Below are 27,016 nucleotides of genomic sequence, written 5' to 3' on the forward strand. Positions count from 1 at the left end.
CTAATTAAGGATATGTCAATTTTTGTTCACTTAGCCCAGCTTCATCTCTGCTTCACAGAACTCAGGATGTACCAGGTGGCACTTCTTGAAAACCCTGCGATCCCCCAGGGACTTAAAGGAAGAAGTAAGCATTACTTTGCTGGCTTTCAAAAATCCTTCAGGGAAAGTCAACTTTTAAAATTAGAGTGAGTGTTTTTGGATGAGATTGTTTTACTCACAGATGATTGATCTAAATATCAGTTTGCCTTCCCAGATGTGGGTGAGCCTCATCCAGTCAGTCAAAGGCCTGGGCAGAGGGGGGAAAAAGACTGACTACCTCTCCCAGACAAGAGGGAGTTCTTCAGCAGGTGGCCTTCGGACTTGGACTACATCAGCTTTTCTGTGTCTCCAGTCCACTCTGCAGACTTGCACTCACTGGCCTCCACAACTGCATGAGCCAATTCCTTAAAAGAAACCTCCACATAAACAGACATCCTACTGGTCAAGCTTCTCTGGAGAACCTGACGCATACAAGGAGTCAGACTCTTGACGTCTGAAATTCCAAAGTCTAGACACAGGTAAGAGGAAAGATTTAGAAGACTACAGGTCATTCATAGCTAAGCCCCCCCACCCCCACCCCCTAGCTGGCTCAGATCCCCTCGTGTGCAAGGGGAAAAGAGAGAAAGGGAGAGTGACTCAGGGGTCATCTTCCCTGGGGTCATCGACCCTGTCTTCCCCTCAAGCCTAGTCTGTAAAGTGAAGACGGTGTTTTGCTGGTAGAATCCTAGAGGTTTGGGATCTGGCATTAGTGACGTCCTGTGACCCGTCTCCAGACAGAAAGTCTGCGATCTCCCGGATCAGGCGGGAAGCAGCCCTCAGACACACATACAGGGTACATGTGGGCAGAAGGACCTGAAACAGTTTCACAGAATTGTCTGCACTGACACTGGTTTGGGAACACTACATGGACCCTCAGGATCTGAAAGAGTGAGGGACACGGCAGACATGAAAAGGGGAGGAGCTGACAGGAAGGGAGAATGCAAGGGACCTGCTTGAACTAATGACCAAAAATCAGGTGGAAAGGAAGAAACCGCTCCCTGTGCATCATGGAAAGGGGAACACAGAGAGGAAGAGCTGCCCCTCTTCTCTCGTGAGTTTGCACTAGGTGAGGCCCCAGACCTGTGCACAACCCCAGAAGTGGAAGAGAGTGACCCTGAACGGACTGAGATGAAGTTTTCTACCACCTGGCAGAATGGATGCTCAAAACAGAAATTAAGTGACAGAGAAAAAGATCTTACATTTCCCATTCGTCATCCACCTGTGTTTCATGTCTGCTATACCTGTGAGTAAGGAGGCAGCTACAGAAAACAGAGAAGAGGGAGGGGCAGGCTCAGGAAGTGTGTTCTAGTCCAGGCTTAGTCAGTCATAATGGTCTTCTCTGAACTCAGTTTCCTCGAGTGTAAAATGAAGAAGTGAGACCAGAAATTCCCTGCAGACGTTAAGTGTTTTTTTAATTTGATATACACTGCCAGGGATCTAAAACTGTAAAAGGAGACAGCCAGCTCAGAAGGAAATATTTATGTCCAAAAATTATACTAGATTTTGCATTTGTATAGATTCTAGCCTACAGCCAGAACTAATAAACGTCCATTTAGGTAAAATAAAATAGTTCTCAGAGTTCAGCGTTGAAATTATCCTTAGGGTCTTGTCACCTCGTTATGTCTCACTGTTCTGACTGACGAGCATGTGATGCTTCTTGCTAACAACAGATGACAGGGCCACTGAAAAGTCATCCAACTAATTTCTCTGCTACATGCTAAGAAAATGTTAAAGATTTTCCACTCACAATCCTCTAAATCATAGCTGCTTCAGAAATCAAAAAACAAAACAAAACAAACAAAAAAAAAAACAGAACGAGCAAACAGAGAAAGATTCCTTTCTCCTTCCTTTGATAAAGGAAGTGTTTACCTGTATCTCTTGGATTTGAAAGGGAAAGACGACCAGTAATTATGCACCCATTCAACTAAAGAATGATTCTGGAAGGGGCACAAACCAGCAGAGTAAACTGTCCGTGTTTCTGTCTCTCCTCATCTGCCACATTCTAAGGCAACTGTCCTAGCACTCACGATCATGCACCATTTACACTGCCCTCAAAGTACCTTTAGTAAAACTTTTAGAGCACATACTATACAAATCAGGTGAAAAGTTCTGGGGTCCATCGAGCAAGACAACAAGGAAATCTTGTGCCATCCAAATGACAGCACTGTCTCAGCATTCTGTGGCTTTACAGAAAATGTGCTACATTGGCGCCGCCTCTGGGTGTGGTTAAAAAGCTCAAATCACGCAGGGTGCAGGGCCAGACAGCCCAGGAGCCGCATGCGCAAAGGGCCCAGCAGACAGCTGCTTCCGCTCACGGAAAGCCGGCCGCGAGCAGCAGGCCGCCCGCCCGCCCACGCAGCCGGGCCCGGGGAGCCCGCAGATCTCTCCGCAGACGGCCTCCGCGGTGCGAGGCGCGGCTTAACCAGTCTTCCCTCCCACCTGGCACTGGTCTTTGAGGGACGAGAAACAACGGGAAACTTTAAAAAGACGTTAATTTCTTAGACATACAGATTTGTACTGGACATAACTTCAAGTCCAAGGAGAAAAGCTGGCCTTTGAGGTCAAAGGTGGGTAGGCCTTTTAGGAGGCGGCCTGTGGCCCACCTGGTGGACTTTTCGGGTCTCTACCTTTTAAAGAACTGCATGGGGTCCTGACTGCGAAGTGCCCCAAATTCCTTTTCTGGCCTGCCCTACCCGGACTGTCCTCCTCTAATCTCAGAACGGCCGCAGCACCGCCCCACGGACCGGGGAGAACGTGCTACCCTCTCAAGACCCAAACCCAGTCTGCTCAGTTCCCCTCTTTCCTTCTTATCCTTGAAAACAAGTTCCCAGGCCATTCTAACTGCTGAGAAACTAAACAGTAAGAGGAAAGAGATGGAGGCAGAGTCCCAGATATGTATAGCGGTTTCTAAATCTTTCTTGGATGACACCCAGGGGCTTAAGTGGACTCCAGTGCTCTGTTATGACTGAACCTTTTGACCCCCATCTATCTCTGTACCGTGCTGATATCTTTTTCTTTTTTCAAAGAAAGCACATTTCTAAGCTGCTGTTGCATGATTAGATGCTACTAGCCATGATTAGGGAAAAAAATCAACTTCTGTCAACTAGAGCTCCTATCACTAAGGCTCTTCAGAAAGAGAGAGATTAATCTCAAACGTCTCTTGACCCAAGATAAGTCATTTCTACACACATTTTCCAATCAACTATTTTAACTTCTTGGTCATTAAATTGATAGGTTCTTCACTTCCATTTTATTCTTCCATGGTAACACCTCTTGAAATATTAGATTTCTGTTTTTTAAGAGTGGCCCCACCACAAGCATCAGCCAAATCTCCCCGAGAAGAGTTAGGGCCGTGCACAGAGAACTAAATCCAAGTGTAGCTTCACAGCCACCCTCATTTTTCTCCTGCAGGAGGCGGCAGTGAGCAATAAATTGGTGCTCCATGTGGTTCTGTACTCAGGAGCACTGCCCACCCAAGTCAAACAAACTTGACATATTTATGTAGCACCTTCCTTAGCTGCCAGACTAAACTGCTTTCTAACATTCGTTTCATGAATTTTTACAGTTTACAGCTAGAAAATATTATTAGCTCCACTTGGTATTCAAAGATAGTAAAGCACTGAAAAGTTTGGTTGGCCAGAGCTTTCAGAAACAAAGTGAAGATTACCGCTCTGCCAGACACCAAGGTAATGTACGTAGAAAGACTGATTTAACAGAGTAGCAGTTACGAGCCCAGTCTTACCCCTTATTCTCTGTGTGACTTTGGGAAAGTTACTCAATCTCTCTGTGTTTCAGTGGCCTCATGTGCAAAATGGGCTCCATCATAGGTTTGTTGTAAAGATGAAATAAGTTAATGAACAGAAAGTACTATGAGTACTTGGTAACTTACCGATAAAAGTTCACCATGATTATTGCTCTGCAAGCTTCAGGGTAACTATCATTCTAAGTATTTCTGGATCAGAAAAATTTAAGCCAACTCAGAAACACTATAGAGTACAGACTCCCAAAATGATGGTTCAGATGAACATTTTTCAAGTACAGCCACAGCAGCTTAACTGGTCAGTCTCCAGGCTTCTCACTTCTCATCAGTTCTCTTCATTATGTTTTGGGGAGATCCAACTTTCTCAAACGTAAACCTAATCCAGTCACTTCCATGTTTAAGACCTTTCAAATGTTCTGCACTGACCTGATGGTAGAAATCCACATGCCCACTGGCCTTGCACAGTTGGGCTCCCTATCTGCCTCTCCAGTTCCTCTCACCATCACTAACTTGAACTTGATGCTATGGGCATGCCAACTTGTCTTCAGTTCCTCCAACATGCCACAATCCTTCTCACCTGAAGACTTCCACATATGCTATTTTCTTTGACTAGAAACTTCTCTCATCGGCATCCCTACCCATGTCCACTTCTCTTCTCAATATCTCAATAGCTTAAAAGTCACTTCTTCTGTGAGACCTTGACTCATCTTTTAGACTAGGTTAGCCCTCATCCCAACCCCAAAGCAGCTGTATTTACCCATCATAATGAATCAAGCTGTTACTTTTCTACGTTGCTGCTAAACTATAAATCCCTGTTCACTGCTATATCCTCAGTACCCAGCACAGTATCTGGCACATAGTAAACACTAAGTAACTCTGTTCAGAGAAGAGCAAGCTCAGTTTGCATAAGCAAGACAGGATCTTAGACATGGGCTGACTTCAGAGTTCAACTTCAATAACCTTTCTCCCTAATCTCCAAGATTCTGTTTCCTAGAATTCCCAAGAACCTTCAATTGGTTTTGGTGGTCGTCTCTTATATTTATACCTTTGGGGGGAGGGTATAGCTCAAGTGGTAGAGCACATGATCAGTATGCAAGAGGTCGTGGGTTCAATCCCCAGTACCTGCTCCAAACAGAAATCAATGAATAAACCTTATTACCTCCCCTTCATAAAAAATATTTACACTCTTTTTGCTATATCAAAACTGATATAAAATTTTTCATAAAAGACTGGTGGCATTTGATTTGGAAGTTAAGAGGGATGGTGAGTCTCATGCAGTGGTTCTTTGCTATTTGGGGACTGAACATTGAATATCTGATACAATGTCTCAACCACTCCCACCCCCTTTCCCAAGAAAACTAAAATATGCCATATACATAACATTTTATATTAAATTTCCAGGGATTTATGTTACATAGGCAAACAAACTTTGTGCCAAAGACTTTAAATACTGTATCAAGGACAGAAATTTCTTGTGTGGTCTATGAGGGGATTTCCATTTATAGGCTTTGAAATCTAGACTATTTTCTTCACACTAAAGAATAATTGTAATTGAATACAATGAGGAAAATGACTTTTCATATATTTATCAAAAGTAAACAAGAAACATACCCTGATATTTTCACTGGAATAGGTCTCTTTGAATAGACACTATTTTAAAGACAGAATCCCTTTCAGTGCTCATGAACCAGCCAGGACATAGACACATTTAGCTCCATGGACAGTAAAGAGATTCTGAAATATAAACTATAAAAGGCAAGGGGGGAAAAATCTGTAATTAAGAAAACTAAATACAAGCAGAAGTGCCAAAAATAATTAGAATAAATAGGAAAAGAAAAAGTCAAAGACTGGAGAGTTCTTACAATTCATTCTACTTTGAGTCTGGTATAGACATAAGTTTTCATCAAATTTGGGGATGGACCAGAACAAGACAGTGAGAGAGAGAGATTGAGAGACAGAGAGCAAATGGACCCAGACAGAGACAGGGACTGAGAGACAGTAGGCATAATTCCATTATTTCTACTTATACTTTTGAAATAAAGGTCAAATGGTAATTCTATTTGATTCTTGACGAGTCCACAGGAAGGGCCTTGATAAATTATTTTTCTTGTAATAGGACAGCATTTCCCTTGTCTATATTATTTCCTTAAATGGCTGACCTTTGGCCAAAGTGAGACAGGCAGCTTCCATTAACACATAACCTAGGAGTCTCTAGTTTTTTTGAAACCATTTTTTAAAAGTTAGTCTATTAATAACTTTCAGACAAACAAATTTTTGTTAAAAAATTAGTTTTTTCAAACAGTATGAACATGTTAACTTGCATTTTTTCACCAAGAATTAACTACTGTAAAGATCCTGGGTTAAAGACAGGTATGAAAACAGAAATATTAATGGAAAAGAGTCCCCTTTTTGGGTTCTGCAGTCATATTAAGTAGGAACCACTGACTCCACTTTTGCAAAAAAAAAATCAACCCTCCATAAGACACTTGGAAAACGAGTTTCTATGCATCAATATGTCAGTTTCCCACAAATATAAAATAATGTTTATTCATTTATGCATAATGCATGGCACATAGCACTCACTGTAGATGCTTGATAAATATTTGTTGAACAAATAAATGAATAAGCAGGTAAAAGTGACTACTTTCTTGGAAGCTGCAATCTCAAGTGGAGTGAAGTTGTCAAGTTTGACAGTCTGTATTTTCACTTGGAAACTGTTCACAATTCAGAGAAAGGAGAAGAAAAAAAGAAAGAAAGAAAGAGATTCCTTTTGCCAGTCTTAAATCTCTTAGTTTCCACCCGATGGCAATGAGGATAGGAAGATAGAAAATTATTTATGCAAATGATCAAAACTCTATGGCGCCCCCACAAGTAGATTTCTAATTATTCTGAATCATTGTTTTTAATCTAAAGTTGATGAAAAATAGACTCCCAGGGAAACTTAAAACTAAAATTAAACTATTAAATCCATTAGAGAACGAGTGAGGAACAATGATGTTCAGCTGATACCCACCCCTGCTCAGCTTTCTTCCTGTTATAATTTGTCAATCACTAAAAGCTACTGCTATTTAGTCTACTTTTCCCCATGAGAAACCTTTTAAGATCAGGAATGAGAATATAATATTCTATGTAGGAGGAGCTTCTTTTTAAGCATTGAAAACTTTTTTACATAGAATGCATTAAATGTATTAGAATAAAGAGAAATTCTTAATTTGAACATATTCTGAGTCTGTTAAAATAAGGAAATAATCCACATTGGTATCTTAATATTACATTTCATCGTTTTTAATTCATAGGAGCAGATAACAATTTTCAAAAAGAAATAATTTTTGAAACTGTTTAAGCTAATTGAGAGTCCAAAGCCAAATTTTCATTTCCTCTGCTCCCAACAAGAAGAGTTATTTCTCCTTTTTTATTTGACAGGATTTGTCAGCAGTGTCACTCTTCCTATGGACAGTCAGCCAGGGTCTAAGGTCTAAAAGCCACAAGCAAAGCGCCTTGGCACATACATCGAATCTTTCTTACATCTAATCAATGTATCCCGTTCCTGCAGCAATCAATCAACTAGCGAAGTACTTACTGAATGTATGCCAGTAACTGCTGCCAGGAGGGAAAACAATGTCCTCGCCTCAAAGGTGTTTACAATTTAGATTTGAAGACAAGTTAACATGCTGATGAAATAATTAGCAAGAAGAGATGATACATAATTAAGTGGTACCTTATGAAAACAGAAGCTATAATTATAGAAATTTGGAGGAAGAAGATGATCAGGAAAGAAGACAAGGTTAGTGAATACACCTTAATAATAATAATTACTATTATTTCATGGCAGGTGTTGACATATATTACTGCTAAACTTGGAAAGATGGGTTTTTATATTGGCTCCATTTTACAGCCAATGAAACTAGGATTCAATAAAGAGCGAGGACCACCCACAGTCCTTACAGCTGGATGGTGAAGAGATTTAACCTTGACCAGCTCCTGAGTTCTTTCCACATTGCAGCACTGCTCTTTGTGGAGTTGAGCAGACCCTGATGACTGGAAAACCTTACCTGGCAGAGGGACAGGGCGATGCTATTCAAGCAAAATGTATAGAACAAGATATGGGAAGGAGAAACCTCTCCCTTCTCATTGAGCTTGTAATCTGTGCCAGACACTATGCTGTGTCCTGGGAATCCGTGCAAAGCAGAACAGTCATGACCTCTGCCTTCATGCAGTTTAGACCAGGGGAGGTGAGCGTTAATCACATAAACACAAAAACAAATATAAAATTGTAGCTGATACATGAGCTGCAGAGAAGAGATACATACTACAATGAGAAGGCAGAATGAGAAATTTAAAGTAATAAGGAAGGCCAGGGAAGGATTTCACGAGACAGGTGTGTATACGATTATATAAGCATGGAAAAAAGATACAGAAGACCACACTTGAGGTGGTGGTGAAAGATGGCAGAGTAGCAGGACCACGAGCTCGCCTCTCCTCATGACTACAACAAAAACCACAACTGACTGCTAAACAGCCATGGAATAAAAAGACTAGAACCTAGCAAAAATGATCTTCAACTGGAAACATAAAGAGGGAATCACAGCGGGACAATAGGATGGGGTGCTCACAATATAATCAGGCCCCATGCCTCCTGGGTGGGCGACCCACAAGCTGAAGAATAATTAAGTCAGAGGCCCTCCCACAGGACTGAGAGCTCTGAGCCCCACGTCAGGCTCCCCCACCCAGGTTCCAGCATTGGGAGGAGGAGAAGACCCCAGGACATCTGGTTTTGAAGGCCAGTGGGGCTTAACCTCAGGAGCCCTATGGGACAGAGGGAAACAGAGACTTCATTCTCTTGGGAAGCAAACACAGAATCTCACGTGCACCAGGTCCAAGGACAGAGGCAGTGATTTCATAGGAACCTGGGCCAGACCTGCCTGCTGGTTTTGGAAGATCTCTTAAGGAGGTAGGGGATGGCTGCCACTCATCCAGGGGACATAAGCTGGTGGCAGTCATTCTGGGAGTGTTCATCTACATGAGCTTCCCCGGAGGCTGACATGGTGACTGGACCATTAGCACCAAGACCTGGCCCCACCCAACAGCCTGTAGGTTTAAGGGCTGGGAAGCATCAAGCCAAACAACATACTAGGTGGGAACACAGCCCCACCCATCAGCAGACTTCCTGAGCCCACAGCCACCTCTACACACAGCCCTGCCCACCAGAGGCCAGGACCATGCTCCACCCAGCAGTGGGCAGACACCAACCCCTCCTGCCAGGAAACGCAGAAGCCTCTAGTCCAGCCTCATCCACCAGGGGCAGACACCACAAATAAGAAAGCAACAATCCTAAAGCCTCTGGAAGGAGTCCACACACACAGGCGAGACTCTACCCTGGGGCAGGCTGGACCCTGGCCCTTGGGTGACAAGAGAGGAGTGTGCTGCTGGGACACACAAGACATCTCCCACAGAGGCCACTTCTCCAAGGGTGAGAAATGTGACTAACCTACCTAAAAATACAAATAGAAAGACAGACAGTATGAGGCAGCTGACGAATATATTCCAGGCCCAGACACAAGGTGCTGGTGAAGATTAGCTATGGGGAGTGAGACGGAATAAACAGTGGGAGAAGAGAAGAAAGTCAAAAGAAAGCAGTTCTCTGTGATTAAAGCAGAAAGCACACATCAGGCCTAACAGTAACTAAATGCTACTGGTGGTTATCTCAAGGGGGTGGAATTTCAGATGTTTTATGCACTTTCTTAGGATTTTGATAGTGTGAATTTTTTACAGGAAGCAGATGGTATTTATATAATTTTTACTGTGGGAGGGAATATTTTCCTGAAGAAATTTTTTTTTTCCTTTTTTTTTTTTTTTTTTTTTGAGCTGGGGAGGTAATTAGGTTTTCTTATTTTTTTTAAATGGCCGTAGTAGGGATTGAACCCATGACCTCCTGCATGCTAGGCATATACTTGACCTCTGAGCTATACACTCCCCACCAAGAAATTTCTCTTTAAAAACATTCATTTAAGAAGTTAGCAATGAGTCTCAGGTTATTTGTAATACACGTTTATTTCAAGAATTCTAAAATCTCAAGATGTCAAAGAGAAAAACAATTGTAACTGTTCCATTAAACTGACCATTTTTGAAAATAATGTATTTTTAAAAGAGAGAAAGCTCGTACTCAGGCAGTGGTGGTGACAATAATGAGAACAGATGGATTCATAGGATAAATAAACTGGGGGAAAAATGACAGAACTGATTGTTGTATTGGACACGGGAGACGAGAGAACTGTCTGAGACGTAAGCATCATGTATTTTTAAAATATTGGGGTTAACATTTCGCTGACTTGATTTCATCCACTTGGTGGATACTGGCAAGGTATGAAAGAACATTGCATTTACGTGAATAAATAATTCACCTTGATTCCTCAGTAGACAAATTTTATTTTAAGCAGCAATAGATTTTGCCTCACCATTAGCACTTGTGTCATGGTAGATGGGAAGAAAGAGTTCAATTAAGACTAAAAGAGCACTCAAGTTCTTTGTTGGAAGGAAGAGATGACAACCAGAGAATAATTCTCTAGATAAGATTAAAAATATAAAATATCTGAAAAAATGTGAAAGCAAAGGCCTTTAGTAAAAATGACTAAAGGAAACAGTAAAACGGTGCGAGTGCTCTGAAGAACAATGGAGAAAATGAGGCAAATGCAAAATGATATGGAAGGTATAATAAATGAGCTAAGTCCAAAAGTGGAAGATGAATTCCAAATACAAAGGTTTCAAGAAAGGAAATAATGTCCATTGAGAAAAAGAATAACATTTCTACATTGTAGCTACTCCCACACTGTAAAAATCCTACATAATGGATATAAAAAGAGGAGAGACAAAGGCAGTAATTAAAGCAATTACCTCTATACTGTACCTCCAAATACATTCTACTGCTGGAGAAACTCAAGCACTTTTCTTCTAGAATAAACTAACTGAGGGTTTAAAAACTAGCCTTGGAACTTTCTGATTTCTGATATACAGAACAAGTAGCTAAAAAATCTGAAAATGTACTGAAGTGGCATGACCATGGAGAGAGTTTTGAGTTTTGATTTCAGGCAGTGCTGAGATCATCTCAAGGCCTTACACCACTCTCTGATAACCTTGGGCAAATTATTTAACTTTCTGTAGCATATTCCTTAACAGTAGGCTGTGAATAACAATAGTACCTTTTAATTTGTTTTTTTGTGTGTGTGTGAACATTAAATAAGATGATACAAGTAAATGCCCAGCATACAGTCATTCAGTAAATGTATTTCTCTATTCAACTAAAAATTAAACATCTCCTTTAGAAATTACATGGTTTTTCAGAAATTATATATGAACTGCCTTGATACAAAATTTGGCTTGTCTATCAACTTTGTCAGAGAAAATAAGGACCAACTGTTCTGTCAGTCATTGTAACTAAGGAGAAACCATTTCTAGTCACTTGAAAATTTCTCCCTGGCTTCAGTCTTCCAGTGAAGATAAGCTTCAGTTTCTCTGGACTGACTTCACACTTAGCAGGAACTCTCTGGAGTTCAAAAGCCACAAAGCCCCTTGCCCTTTTGGGGAAACAGACCATGTTCCTCTAAAATATGAGCTGCTAAGTGGAAGTCTTTGAGACAGAGTAGGTAGTTTATCTGATCGGCAGGGGACTCAAGTTTTGACTGCTCAGCATATATTCCCTCTTATTTTTGGTAACAGCATCCTGGTTCCTTTTCACATTATCTTTTCCTAAACAGAGTGATTTTTCAGAGATGTGCATGAGATCCAAGCCAGGCTAACAAAATCGACGACCAGAATTTTGCTGGGATTATAGTGAAAGAAAAGCAGTCTCTCGGAGTTTGCCCAGCTGATGGCAATTTGAAGCTTCAGTCTCTAGTAATCATCTTGACCCCTCAGTGAGAGGGTCTGCACAGGAAAACAGCCGACGCAAAGAGCAAGAGATGCCAGCAGACAGGTTCCTAGCGCCACTGTGTGAGGCCTCTGCTCCAACACACGTGAAGCCTATCTCTGCACTTTTCAGATACATGAACCAGATAATTATTTCTTTAAGCCAGCTTCATTTACGTTTCTGTCACTCACAACCAGTAAAGTCCTTCCCAGTACATCATCTGCTCGCCTGCTGTGACTTGTACTGAGTCAGGTTAGGAGAAGTTGAGGAAAATCCACGAACAGAGTGTTATTCTCTCCCTCCTCAGTTTTCTTGGCCCCTATGGCACGTAAGCACCCTGACGTCATGGACCACAGTCCTCAGCTCACGTGTGCCTCTCCCTGGAAAACAGCATACAGCTGCAGGCTCCTGTCTGCTTACGCCTAAGAGGCAACTTAATGCCTGGATTGAGGGCAGCCCCCCACCTGGTTCTTGCAGTAAGTCTTGATCATGAAACGCTGCATCTGGACTCTGTGTTCTCTGCTAGTTTGCTCACGGCCAGTTTGGGTCTCGTTTGAATATGTGGAGCACTCTTCTGCCAGTGCTCCTCGGCACGGTCCATGTTGCTAAAACTCAGCCCCGGCACACCCGGTCCGTCCGCTCCACGTCAGCGCGGTACACCCTGGGCTTTGATTTCACTGTACTCTCTTGACATCTAGCCACACTACCTTGTTCTCTTTTCTGACCTCTTGACTGGCCCCTCTAAGCCACGCCAGACTTGCTTAGCTTAGCTCCTGGGATTGAAGTCTGCCCTACTCTCCAGGCACCTTTCTACGTCTTCAATGCTAGTTGAAGGAGGTATAGGCTATGTTAATGGAGGGATCTCTCTTGCCCAGTGTGGGAACTGCAATGAACTTTCTAATCACAATACAGTGCAGGCTTTGGTCTTCAGACCAACCTCCTGCTTATTCCCTGGGTACGGATTCTGCCTTCTTTTCCTAATGCCCACAAAATGTGTCCACTTAAGCAGGTAATTCAAGAAAGAAAGGGGTTTCATCAACGAACTAATCAAGCTTTACAGTGTAACTGTTACGCACAAATATAAGATGAACACATTTTTCTATTTCAGAAGGAACAGAAGTCTGCTATCTGAAACAAACCCTTTGATATCATTACTCTCTAATTACTACGGGATTTTATCTCATCATTGGTGCATGAAAAGTTGTCTTCAAATATTAGAATTGTCATAATATTCTCATATTCTGCAAAGCCCTAAGGAATAGAACAAGTTAGAATAAATGAAAATTTAGAGAGAAAATTTTCAGTGGAGGTTAAGAAACAGATTTTTTAAACTTTCAAAGCTAGCTCAAGATGGATTATGCTTTTTTAGTAGGTGGTGGGGTGTTTTTTTTGTTTTGGGTTTTTTTTTTTTTTTTTTTTTGCTTTGGTGTGCTTCAGTGATTTGACAAGTACTGGGTTAAAATCCCAGCGTTCAGCATCCAAAAAACTATTTTAGTCTGGAATAAAGAACACTTGATCTGAAGCGTCAGATGTCCATCTCTATCACAGACTCCCATCTGTAGGCCCTGGGAAACGTTCCTGTTGCTCACTGTCTAATCGAACAGCAAAACCTCCATCTGGTCTACCATTTGTTCTATCCTGACAATCTGGAACTCCAAATTGCAGTATACTAGGAGATTCGTTTTTGTCTCCAGAGGATCTTTCCCCCTGCCTGTTCTATGGATCTATTCCACAAGGAATTATGCTATTTTCCTCTGACTCAAAAATGTAGACAACCTGGCTTTCTGATGAGTGAAAGCACTTCTTTTGTTATTGAAGAATAACTGACCTTCAACACAACGTTAGTGACAAGTGTACAACGCAGTGATTCAGTACTGCTGTACATTACAAAATGATCGCCATAGTAAATCTCATTACCATTTATAATCCTACCAAGTTATTACAATATTATTGACTATATTCCCCGTGCAGTACAATTCATCCTCATAACATTTATTTGGTAACTTACAGTTTGTACCTGTTAATCTCCCTAAACTGTTTTGCTCACACACTCACTCCTCTCCCCTCTGGCACCCGTTTGCTCTCTGTATATAAGAGTTTGTTTCTGTATTTTTAATTTTTCATTGAAGTATAGTTGATGTTCAATATTCTATGTTTCAGATATACAGCACAGCAATTCACAATTTTTAAGGTTGTAATCCATTTATAGTTATTATAAAATATTGGCTCTATTCCCTGTGTTGTAAAATACATCTTTATAGCTTATTGATTTTATACGTAGTAGTTTGTACCTCTTAATCCCCTACCCTATGATGACTGCCCCACTTCCATCCCCCCACTGGTACCCATTACTTTGTTCTCTGCACCTGTGAGTCTGTTTTGTTGTTGTTGTTGTTACCCTTGCTGGATTGATCCCTTTATCATCATGTAATGCCCTTCTTTGTCTTATGTTACAGTCTTTGTTTTAAAGTCTATTTTTCCTGATACAAGGATTGCTGCCCTGGGTTCTTTTCATTTCCTTCTGCATGGGATACTTTCTCCATCCCCTCATTTTCAATCTGTGTGTGGCTCTAGATCTGAAGTGAGTCTCTTAGAGGCAGCATTTAGACGGCTCTCACTTTTTTCATCCATTAGCCACTCTCTGTGTTTTGATCAGAGCATTTAGTCCATTTATATTTAAAATAATTATTTATAGGTATGTACTTATTGCCATTTTGCTAATTGTTTTCTGATTGTTGCAGGGTTTTGTTCCTTTATTATTCTTTTGCCTTTCTTCACTTTGATGACTATTTAGAGCTATCTTTGGATTCTTCTCTTTTGTGTGTATCTATTATAGACTTTTGTTTATGGTTACCATGAGGTTTATATATGACTATCTATCTATGTCTGTCTACCTGTCTGGTTATTTTGGGTTGCTGATCTCTTAAGTTCAAATGCATTCTAATAACCCTGCACCCCCTAACCCGCATTTAATGTTTTTGACTTCATAATTTGCATCCTTTATTAATATCCCTTAAACACTTATGACAGAATAAATGATTTTACTACTTTTCTCTTTTAATCTTCCTAATTTTCTAAGTGATTGATCTACTGCCTTTACTATATATTTGCCTTTATTAATGAGATTTCTACTTTCATAATTTTCATATTTCTAGTTGTGGTCTTTCTTTTCCACCTAGAAAAGTCCCCTTAACATTTATTGTAAAGTAATGTTGGTAGTACTGAAGTCTTTTAGTTTTGCTTGTCTTAAAACTCTTTATCTCTCCTGCAAATCTGAATTTAGCCTTGCTGGGTAGAGTGTTTTTGTTCTAGGTTTCTTCTTTCAATCACTTAAATACATTGTTTCACTCCCTTCTGACCTGCAATGATTCTTTTGAAAGGTCAGCTAATTGTCTTTCATGAGTTCCCGTGTACATAACTAGCTGTTTTTCCCTTGCTGCTTTTAAACTTCTCTCTTTAATTTTTGACACTTTAATTGCAGTACATCTTGGTGTGGGTCTGTTTGGTTTCATCTTGGTTGTGACTCCTTGCGCTTCCTGAACCTGGATGTCTGTTTCCTTTCCTGGTTAGGGAAGTTTTCAGCCTTTACGTCTTCAAGTAAGTTCTCTGCCCCTTTCTCTCTCCTCTCCTTCTGAGAACTTTACACACAAATGTCACTATATTTGATGTAGTCCCAGAAGTATATTAAACTATCTTCACTTTTTAATATTCTTTTTTCTTTGTTGTTCAGCTTGGGTGATTTCTACAACTCTGTCTTTCAGTTTACTGATCTGTTCCTCTGTACCATCTATTTTACAGTTGGGTCCTTATAGAGTATTTTTTAATTTTAGTTATTTTATTCTTCAGCTCTCTTTGCTTCTTCTTTATACTAACTCTTTGTTATACTTCTCACCGTGTTCATCCATTCCTCTCCTGAGTTCATTGAGCATCTGCATCGTCATTATCTTGAACTCCTGATCAGGCAGACTGCTTATCTCCACCTTGCTTAGTTCTGGGGTTTTATCTTGTTCCTTCCTTTGGAATATATTCCTCCATGTCCTCATTTTGCTTAATCCTCTAGGTTTACAGGATGTTTATTTCTCTGTATTAGGTGGGTTGGTTATATTTCCCAATCTTGGAGAAGTGGCTCTATGTAGACAACGTCCTATGAGGCCCATCAGCACACTCCCTTCTGGTCACTAAAGCTATATGCTCTAAAGTTGCCCTATGCAGGCTGCCATGGCCCTTCAGTTGTGGTGGGCTCAACTACTATTTGCACACTGGTAGACAAGGCTGGCCCTTGGCCCAGTATGTGGCCAAGTCCTCCCTGTGTAGAAGCTGCCAGCCCACTGGTAGGTGAGTCCAGGTCCTAACTTGGATGGCTGCAGGTCCTGGGGGGGTTCCTGGGGTTGGTGCCAGCCCACTGGTTGGCAAGGCTGGGTTCTGGGACTGCTGGTTGCATGGCTCGGGGATCCTGAAGCTGGTGCTGGCCCACTGATAGCTGGGGCTGGGCCTAATGCAGCTGGTTGCTCAGCCTGAGGGGTCCTAGGACTGGTGTCAACCAGCTGGTTGGAAAGTAAGCCCCCAGTATCAATGGGCTCCAGGGAGGACTCTTAAAATGGTGCTTGTTAGCACACGTGTCCTCATGGTAGAACAAGCTCCCCAAAATGACTGCTTTGAGCATCTATGTCCCTAGGAGGAGTCGGCTGCCTCCTGTCTCTCCTGGAGACTCTCCAAGATGAGCAACTGTGTCTGAACCAGGCTTCTTTCAAATTACTGCCTCTGTGCTGGGTCTCAGAATGTGTAGGATTTGGTGTGTCTGTTTCCTGCAGCCCTCCAGCTTTCCAGTATACAAACCCTGCTGGCCTTCAAAACCAGACATTCTAGGGGGCTTGTCTTCCTAGTGCAGACCCCCAGGCTGGGGAGTCCAGCGAGGAGCTTGAAACCCTCACTTCCTTGGAAAGACTCTCTGCAATTGTAATTATCCTCCAATTCGTGGGAAACCCACGTGGAAGTGTGAGTCTTGACTATAGTGCATCTCTGCCCCTCCTACCTGTCCCATTGTGGTCCCTTCTTTGTATTTTTAGATGTGGAAAATCTTTTCTGCTACTCTTCAAGTCACTGCCACTGACAGTTGCCCTGCGAACAGCTGTAGTTTTGGGAGGGGATGAGCTCAGGCTTTCTGCTCTGCCACCCTGGCCACGCTCTCGAATGAAATCACGTTTGATAAGCCGTGGAAGTTTCCTCTGGACCTAACGATCTTCCTTCTATTTATCTCTGCCCTCTATCTTGTATGGTAATGTCGATTTGTAAGCTACCCAAGCTGTAGGTTTAGTTTTGCTATTTTTTTTTTTAAGTTTAAATTTTAGAGGTTTAACTATTTTTTTCTAAAGAGTAACTTTTATAAAATTTTTTAAAAGTGAGTTTAAAGAAACCTTTACTGGAGCTGGAAGAGATACAACAGGTAAGTAATTAACACTGATTAACAACAATTCTCTTTTTTTTTTCTAAGGAAAAGCAAGATTAGGCACGTTTGACCGAGAAGATAGTAAAATGAGGATTGACAAAAATCTGTGAACTCATGAGAGTATTACTAAGGTGGGCACGACATCCTTCAGAATACTCAGGAAAATTATAGTGTTTGCACTTCTCCTTAAAGCTTAAGTAAAAATTTTCAACATTTTTCCTGTTTACAAAAACTTATATTTTTATCTTCTTTGCTACAAAACATATCTTAACTATCATCTACAGAAATAAGCTTGTCTTTTGTTCCACACTCAACCACTCTACTCAGTAAAAAACTAATGAAGATTTTCCAAATATGCAAGCAAAATGGAGAAGAACTATCAATTTAAAACAAGTTTTTCAGTGATGGAAAGCTGGACTTCACTGATGTCTTCAAATTTGTCCTACTTTCACTTCTAAAGTCTCTGCTCTGAATGAAATTTTCAGGCCATCTAGGTTAGAAATGTAATTTCCAGAAAAATATGCATAATCTTAAAATCTAATCAAGCAATTAGGATGATTCATGGAATTTCCATTAGAATGAGGTTATACTGAGTTTTAAGCTTAAACGTGTACCTGTACAGGCCAGAAGGGTGACCAGAACCCCACAGGCACCTTCCTTAACATAGAAGGGCATGTGGTCAGTAGTTTCGTTTTGAAATACTCTTAAAAAATTCTCCAGGGTTCAGACCTGAAATACTTCCAGCCTTGATAACATTCATGAACAGAAGCCTCTGCACAGTCATAAAAGTGTAAGTTCCTCTGAGGCTGCAAGTATTGGGCTTATTTTTGTGCTTGGGGTTTGCTTTTCTGTTTGTTTCTTATGGTTTAATTGCAGCCATGAGAGAAATTTGACTGGAAAGGTCGAAGTGGCTCTGGGGCATAGTAAAAACTTCAGTGAAATACTCTTAACATAATTTCTCAAATGAACATAACTGATTTTTTTAATGAAAGAGCAAATAAATGATTGAATTAAATGAAAGAGAAAACAGGAGAGTTGGATTTAGAAGCTAAATGTGTGGAGAGGGAAGTATATATTTTTAATTTGTCAAAACTCTTCTTTAATCATTGCACAGCTCTATATAGTCTGTTCATTTAGAACCTACCTGTATAAAAATGATCTCTGAGAATCTGTAGATTCTCCTGGTGGATTTTATGTCATTTTACAGGGAATGATTTGCTCAAGTTTGAAATTTAAAATACCTTAATTATGTTGCACTATAAGCACGCACAGCTATAATTATGCTTCTAGAAAACATTTGCTTCTCATAATGAAGCAAAATATTTTAAGAATATTATTTATGTGACAAAAGAGGAAAATTTAACTAGCAAGATATATTTGCAATATTTTCCTTCTTTCTTTCCAAATATTTTCAAAGTGTCTATGCCACTTTTCAAACATAGCAAAGTATAATGTTTATAGCAAAGAGACTTGGATTCCCACAGGTGGCAGGGATGAGCTGAGGTAACCGTGTCTTAAAATATACTTTTGCAAGAAGCAAAAGCTTGCTCAAATAAGCTCAAGAGAATGGAGAGTATTAATTGGATAATGATTTAATGGACTTCAAAGTGAAGTTAAACTTACAGGCATCAGGAAGAACAGAAGCCAGGCAGCCCTGGAGGCCTCAGCAGCAGAAATTCGTCGTTTCTGACGCTCACAGTTCACCACAAACATGAGATAACGAGACTGACTGACCTAGTCCAGGCTATGTATGCCCTTCAGGCTAGGCTGTCAGTGTGGCTGCGGATGCTGTGCATTTGAGAGCATATTTTGTCAGAAGGTATGTGAAAGGGAAATATATATGGCACATATAGTATGATCACTGAAATATTAAAAACTGGATCACACACAAAATAAATGCTATCACTTGCTTGGACTATAGCTCTGAAATTTCAGTGCCAATATTTGAAGGAATCTCCTTAAAAGATCAAAGCCTGACACTAGCATCCTTTGTTTTTTTAAAGGAATTTCATGGGTATAATTCGGAAGTCAATATCTAATATAATTCAGCTCCAAATTAAGTTGAACAACATGATTAGAAAACACTTATCATTACTCATGCATTTTTGAGAGAGTAACTAGTGGCAATACCTATTCCTTTAGACTTACTGTAAAATCATTACATCTGCTTCTTTAGCACTTATGAAAATTATGCCAAGCATTAATAAATATATAAATAAAATAGCAAAATCAGGCAACAAGGCCTATTAAAAACTTTATTTTTTCATTATTATGAGTAAATAGGAATTGAAAAATCTCCATGACGCCAAATTCTGGAACCATGATTATCAATAGTTGTTCCAATCCTGGGTATTGTTAAAACTTTAAGGTTTAAATGTTTATAATGTTTTAAATTGTAATGAAGAAGAAGTAATTAGCATACATGATGGAGTGTTAGCATCTCAACTTCCAACATTTGAGCTCAGAAAGGAGACTCTGGTCTTTTTTTTTTTTTTTTTTTCATTTAAGTATCATTTCTTAGAATGGTACAAAATAGCTTTCTTCATCCCATGCATAAGCATTATTCCCTAGAAGTTAACTTAAGCATTCAGCTGGCCTTACCTCCACCATTACCCTCTTAAGCCTGTCTTTGAGCAGAGCCACAATGACCTAAAAAGATGTCACTTCCTGGCCAACAGGTTAAGTTGAAACACTTTAGCAATCTCATAATGCAAATTATTGTCTGGCCCATTCTTTTCTCTCTAGATTCTCCTACGCTCAGCCTTACATTTGTCATTTTGATAGTAAGAAAATACATGTTGCCCCAGTTCATCTTATTTTTCCAGGTCTTTTCTTATGCTTTCCCCTCAGATTGAAATATTCCTGCATCTCTTTATTTACCTAACCAATTTCTTTTCTCCCATAAAGACTCAGCTCCTGGCTGTCTAACCCTGCGGACATCCCCTAAGGCTACCAAGCCGGGCTAACAACCACCCCCTTGTCATCCCAAAGTACCCTGTGCCTACTTCAGGCACAGCAGTTATGGTGTTATTTTGAAATGATCAGTTAGTGGGTCTACGCTCCCCTGAACTATAAGCTGGCCCCGTGCTGCACCACTAATGGGATTTCATATTCTTACTTGTCGCACAGAGTGGGACTTCTGATACACTTACCCACTAACGCTGGGAATCTGGAACCCCGACAGAAGTCAACGAACTTACAAATTGTTGTTTAAAAATATTCAGCTGCTTGAGTAAAGTGAATCTAATCTTTTAATTTTGCTTATTAATCTGCTGCAAGAAAACATCTCTGCAGAGTTGTAGCCCATGAGCATTTTCTTGGCAAGCTGGTTCACTGCCTGGAACCATCTCAACACTTTGCCCAACAGCAAGACAGTAATCACCAAGCAGCAGACACACTGCTGGGTCTCAAGGCACGGCTGAAGCGATGCTTTTCCACATTAGAATTCTGCAGTTATGACTGTCACAAATTATGTGATTTGATGCAATTATCCAACTCAAGCAGCATATTTCTGTTGCTCTGTATTCTAAATCCCTCATTATTTTATATTTTTAAGCACAATGCAAATATAAATAGAAACTTTGCAGATGCTACACTAATGCAAAGGAGAAAAAAATCAAATACATTACTGCATACACTGATTGTTCAGAGAAGATTCAACGTCCTGCATTGCCTGCATCTCTCGGGTAACAGGGATTTGGAGTTCAGTACATCTGAATTGTCCAGATAACTGCAGTTTCCCATTTCACTGCACTATTATAAAAATGCCCTTTGGACAATTTTTTAAATAAAGCAAACTGCGATGAAGTCTAAGAAAATAAAATTCTACTTTCTTATCAGTATAGACTTAGAGTTATTATAACATAGGCTTTTGTTTCACAGTCTGAAAACTCTAAAACTGCTTTATGAGAACTCCCTACAGAAGATCATTCTTTTCCAATTCAAAATCCAGTTTCTCACAGCATTTCTTTTATTAAAGAGAGGCTATTTTAGAATTAAACATACATAGGTGAGTATTACAACATACGCCCTCAGCAGCTTTCCTCCCCCTCTGCGTCACTGGGTCACTGGCGTGTACTTGCTCGTGCCCTCTCCACTTTGGTTACAGAATCCAGTGATAAAAAGTTTCCTTACTTGGTATTATGTGTATCAATGGTGTGGAAGAGCTCATGTAATTCCTCTCCGCTCAGAATACCATCTGCAAAATATGCTTTGAATTCTTCAAAGGACAATTTTCCATCATCTAAAATGGTAAGAACAAACAGAAGAGAAGCAAGCCATTTCAATTTTGTACATTATTTTAGCTTTCAGCTTTAAAACTTCGCTCAAATGCTTGTACAGGTTTATTTGTGCACGCACACATATTCAAGAAGGAAGCATAACTCAAGGTTTTTAAAATACAAATAATTGAATGTATCATTATAGTACATAGACTGCAGATGTTTACACTACAGTAAATTACATCTACACGATTTGGGATATTTTTGGCTCCTTTATTCATATGGCACACATTTAACAGTTAATAAGCCATTTAACTGGCCACACCAAAGGATATCCAAATAAACAACCAAATAAAAGCCCAAGATAGAGTTAATTATTTAGATGCTTTGTCTTCATGTACAGGACCTGGCAGACTGCAGAATAAGCAGCAGACGTTTAATAAGTGCATAGTAACTGAATGAATCTCAGAATTGCTATCACAGTCCAACAAACTGTGTTCATTCTTTCACTGCTTGAGCAAATGAACGCTTTTTAAGCCAAACACATTTTGCTTATTGTGCGACACAAAGTGAAAGACCATCGGGGAGCCTAATAAAAGAGAGAAGACGTGCGGGCGTAGGCCTAAGTATGTTACACAGAAAAACACGTAAGTCTGATGAGACACACTCTGGAATATGTGGGAGTTTGGGTGATAAAAGATCCTTTCATTTGGGGGCATGGGGAGTTTTAGCAACTTCTGTGCCTGTGCCTGACGTTGGAAAACAGTTAAATCTGAAGAAGCAGAGATGGAAGAAACACAGTAACAGAAGAAAGTGAAAGATTCGTAGAAGACCCAGCAGCAGAGAAACCCGGGGAGGGAGCGACCATGAAGGGGAGAGCTCTCTGTGCAAGGAGCTGCTTTGCCGGTTTCCTCAGGTCAGTTGCCAAATGACTGTAAGGGATGGAATGATCCTCTCCATCTACAAAGAGGCAACGGAGGTCTAAGGAGGAACGTGCCATGGTCACAAAATCCCTAAGGTGTGATCCTACCAACCACACTATTCTGAACAAAGTTCAATTTGTCTTAGAGTAGAAGGTATGATTTAACAGGATTGGATCTTTGAGGGTCATTTAGAGCATTTTTTTCCTCAAAAGATGGCCCACAGACTGCTTAGAGAACTGTTAAAATGCAGACTGCTGTCCATACCGGAAAACAGAATCTCACAGACAGCACGGAGGGGTGGGCGGACAAGAAATCAGAATTTTTTAACAACCTATGTGATTCCTCCTTACTCTCATGCTTGAGAGATATTATCATAAAGAACAGAATAGGCCTAATCACGGAATTACTTAAATTTTCGGATAAGGACTTACAGGATGTAACATTTCAAAACTTCTTATTTACAAAATACAAATAGAAATACCCCTAAGAGTTTTAAAATCGTGTTTCATTTTGCTTTTTAACATAATAGGCATATTTAACTAATCTTCCACTTAATTCTTGCCGAGTTAACTGAGCAGATATATTCCATAGAGGTCATAAGAATCCTGACCTGGATCAAGCACAGAATGAGTCACTAACCCCCAGTGGCCTCCTGGATGGGACTTGCTCAGCCGAACTCAGCCACTCAAACACCATAGAAACCCTTTACAAAATGACATTTAATCCACCAGGACTGTCTAAAACATCTAACTTTGCGTTTCTGTTTTTCAATGGGCTATTTTAGTGTCATGTCTCAAAAGACTATTTTAAACTTTAGCCTCATGCGACCTGATGTATGCCCCAGACCGGACTTAGTGTAGTGGACTGCCATGCTTTGATGATAAATATATTGCCAGGTGGGGAAACTTGACACAAACTAGTTCTAGGTATAGGTCAAAGAGAGAAACGGAAATGACCTTTCCATCTACTTAAAAAAAAAAGAAAAAAGAAAGAAAGAAAAAGAAAAACAGTAATCAACCCACTAGTTCTAACTCTACCACTGTGATCTGCAACACATGCAATACATCCACATTCATGGCGGAATGTGTTTTCCCTGGTGAATACTGGTCCTCAGGTAAACTGGGCTGCGCTCATAGGACTCCAGTTGCCCCTGTTCCCTTATGAGCAGGTTGGGCTCTGTAATTCTTCTTTATAATTACCATAAGTAAGTGAGTTCAAGTCATAATGTACATACTATCATATAAAAGCATTTAGTAACATGTCCTATGATAATTCTATGAGGGCTAATAGTCTGATTTTTTTTTTCTAATTCTTATTGGGAAAAAACACATAAATAGGAGGTACTGAATACAGTCCAGACTTGAAGGATGAAAAGTGTTTTCAAAGCCTGTTTTTACCATATGAAGGATTCCTGGAAGTCTTCAGTTCAGGCTGCCACATTTTTAAACAAGCAACTGCAGAGAGTTAACTTTGAATACTTCTAGACTAGGGCATTAATGTTAAAGAAAGTATTACATTTTTCAAAAGAAAGGGAGAAAAAAATCCCCTTCTACTATAGTTATGCATTAATAAAGAATTATAAAATTTTTATTAAAATATTTTATTTCTAATTCAACTTTCTTTTGAAATGGAAGAACACAGTTAAACTTTAATTTATCCTGGCTTGGCTCAGAGACTAGGCAAACCTTGTGAGGGCTGCTGTCTCATGATAATTCTAACTTTTACCACAGAAGTGCACAGGTTTTTTTCTATTAGAATTACATTTTTTCCTGAGTTTGTGCTGAGCATAGCTAGTCCTCTCTGCTTTATTTTTAAATTATTCTAACCCTATACTCCAAATTCCATTAATGTTTTTGAGAAGAAGGCAGCAGAGTGCAGTTGTTTAGAGTAGTCTTAGAAAAAAGGAAATCTTGAGTATTAAACATGGATTTGCTCTGACAAAAAAATTATAGCAATATTTTCTTAGGTCAGTCTCCCAAGGCAAAAGAAAGAAAAGCAAAAACAAACAAATAGGACTTGATCAAACTTGTAAGCTTCTGCACAGCAAAGGAAACCATAAACAAAACAAAAAGAACAACCTACAGGCTGGGAGAAAATATTTGCAAATGATGTGACCAACAAGGGTTTAACATCCAAAATATACAAACACTCATACAACTCAATATCAAAAAACAATCCAATCAAAAAGTGGCCAGGAGACCTAAATAAGCATTTCTTCAAAGAAGACATACAGATGGTCAACGAACACACGAAAAGATGCTCAACATCACTAATTATACAATGAGGTATGACCTCACATCTGTCATAATGGCCATGATCAAAAAGTCTACAAATAATAAATGCTGGAGACGGTGAGGGGAAAATGCAACCCTCCTACCCTGTTGGTGGGAATGTAAATTGGTGCAGCCACTATGGAAAACAGTATGAAGGTCCCTTAAAACACTAAAAATAGATTTACATATAATCCAGCAACCCCATTTCTGAGCACATACCTGGAAAAGACAAAAATTCTAAAACTCTAATTTGAAAAGATCTGTGCACTCTAATGTTTATAGCAGCACTATTTACAATACCCAAGGCACAGAAGAAACTTAAATGTACATTGACAGATTATTATATAAAAAAGATATGGTATACACACATGCACACGCACACACACACACGCACACACAATACTACTCAGCCATAAAAAATAATGAAATAATGCAGCAACACGGATGGACCTAGAGATTATCACACTAAGTGAAGTCAGCCAGACAGAGAAAGAAAAACACCATATGAGATTGCTCATATGTGGAATCTAAAAAAAAAAATGAACATAAATACAAAACAGAAACAGATTCATAGTCATAGAATACAAATTTGTGGTTGCGGGGGGGAAGGGGTTGGGAAAGGACAGACTGGGAGTTTGAGATTTGTAGATACTGACAGGTATACATAAAATAAACAAGTTTATACTGTACAGCACAGGGAAATATATTCAAGATCTTCTTGTAGCTCATGGTGAAAAAGAATGTGATAATGAATGTATGTATGTTCATGTATGACTGAAAAATTGTGCTGTACACCAGAAATTGACACAACATTGTACACTGATTATAACTCAAGAAAAAAGGTAAAAAGTAAAAAAAAAAATGCTTATATTATATTAATTATAATAGTACAGAACACATCTGCTCCACCATTCTTTACCATCACACCAACAGGACTGCAGAGTATCAAAGACAAAGAGGAAATTTAGAAAGAGGCAACAAACAAAATCTAATCCACATAGGACTAAGAATAAGAATGATAAGTGGGGGAGGGTATAGCTCAGTGATAGAGAGCATGCTTAGCAGGCACGAGGTCCTGCGTTCAATCCCCAGTGCCTCCATTAAAAAAATAAACAAACAAATAAATAAATAAACCTAATTACCCCCCAAGAATTTTAATTACAGTGGATTTCTCATCAGAAACTATGCAAGCAAGAAAAATGTGGAGTATATTTAGTGTTAAAAGAAAAGTACCACAATCTAGAATTTCATATCCATGAAGTAATTCTTCAGAATAAAGGAGAAATAAAGACCTTCTCAGACAAAATTGAAGGAATTCATTGCCAGAACTGCTCTGCAAGAAATGTTAAAAGAAATTCTTTAGGGAGAAGAAAACAAAAGCGATACAGGTCTGAAACACGGATCCACACAAGAAAAAATAAATGTCAGAAAAAGAATAAATAAAAGTAAAATAAAATATTTTCTTTTTCTTATTCTCAATTAGTATAAGAGACAACTGTGTAAAGTAGTGATACAAACAACATATTGGTAATTATAACATGTGGGAAAGTGAAATAAATTATAATGGTTTCACAAGCAACAGGAGACACGGGAAATGCTCTGCTACAAAGTACCTCTATTACCCATGAAGTGGTACAAGTGTTATTTGCAGGTAGATTTAGATTAGGGAAAAATGAAAATTGCAAGCTTAGATTAGTGAAAAATGTATATAGTAATCACTAATTTTTTTAAAGAAATGTAACTGATTTGCTAAGAGAGGAGGTAAACCAGAATCAGATAAAATACTGTTTAAAACCAGATAAGTTAGAAAAAAGAGGGGGAAAAGAAACAAAGAACAAGTACAACTAATACAAAGCAACTACAAACATGGTCGGTATTAATCCAAGAATATAAAAAAATCACTCTAAATGTGAATGGTCTAATTACCCCAACTGAAAAACAGAGACTGTCAAAGTGGGTTAAAAAAACAAGAGCCAACTAGATAGATGTTGTCTACAGGAAACCCACTTTAATATAAAGATTCATGTGGGTTAAAGCTAAAGGCACAGAAAAAGATACACCATAGTAATACTAATCCAAAGAAAGCTGAAGTAGCTCTATTAATTTCAGACAAAGGAGACTTCAAAACAAGACTTCAATCGCCTCTTTTAGTAATTGATAAATCAAACATGTGAAAAATCAGCAAGGATACAGCTGACCTGAACACCACTATCAGTTACTTCATGTATATTTATTTCTAGAAATACTGCTTCCAGCAACAGCAGAACACGTAATCTTCTCAAACACACATGGAACATTCCTCCAAGAGATGCCATGTATCTTGCTTAAGTGCAGGGCCACGCTTTAACTCAGTTAAAGTATAGAAGTCATACAAAGCATGTTCTCAGACCATAGTGGAGGTAAACAGATTAAA

The 27,016-nt window shown here is 39.5% G+C and overlaps 1 protein-coding gene across 3 annotated transcripts in view; it reads right to left on the reverse strand.

Moving 5' to 3' along the window:
• Positions 1-27,016, reverse strand: part of NECAB1 (N-terminal EF-hand calcium binding protein 1) — a 234,802-nt gene that overhangs the window by 158,568 nt on the left and 49,218 nt on the right. For all 3 annotated transcript variants that reach the window (XM_032467632.1, XM_032467631.1, XM_032467633.1), the window contains exon 3: positions 21,322-21,430. In XM_032467632.1, the coding sequence (XP_032323523.1) occupies positions 21,322-21,430 (109 nt within the window). The remainder of the gene's footprint in view (positions 1-21,321; positions 21,431-27,016) is intronic.

Source organism: Camelus ferus, chromosome 25 (assembly GCF_009834535.1).
Source record: "Camelus ferus isolate YT-003-E chromosome 25, BCGSAC_Cfer_1.0, whole genome shotgun sequence".
Lineage (NCBI taxonomy): Eukaryota > Metazoa > Chordata > Mammalia > Artiodactyla > Camelidae > Camelus > Camelus ferus.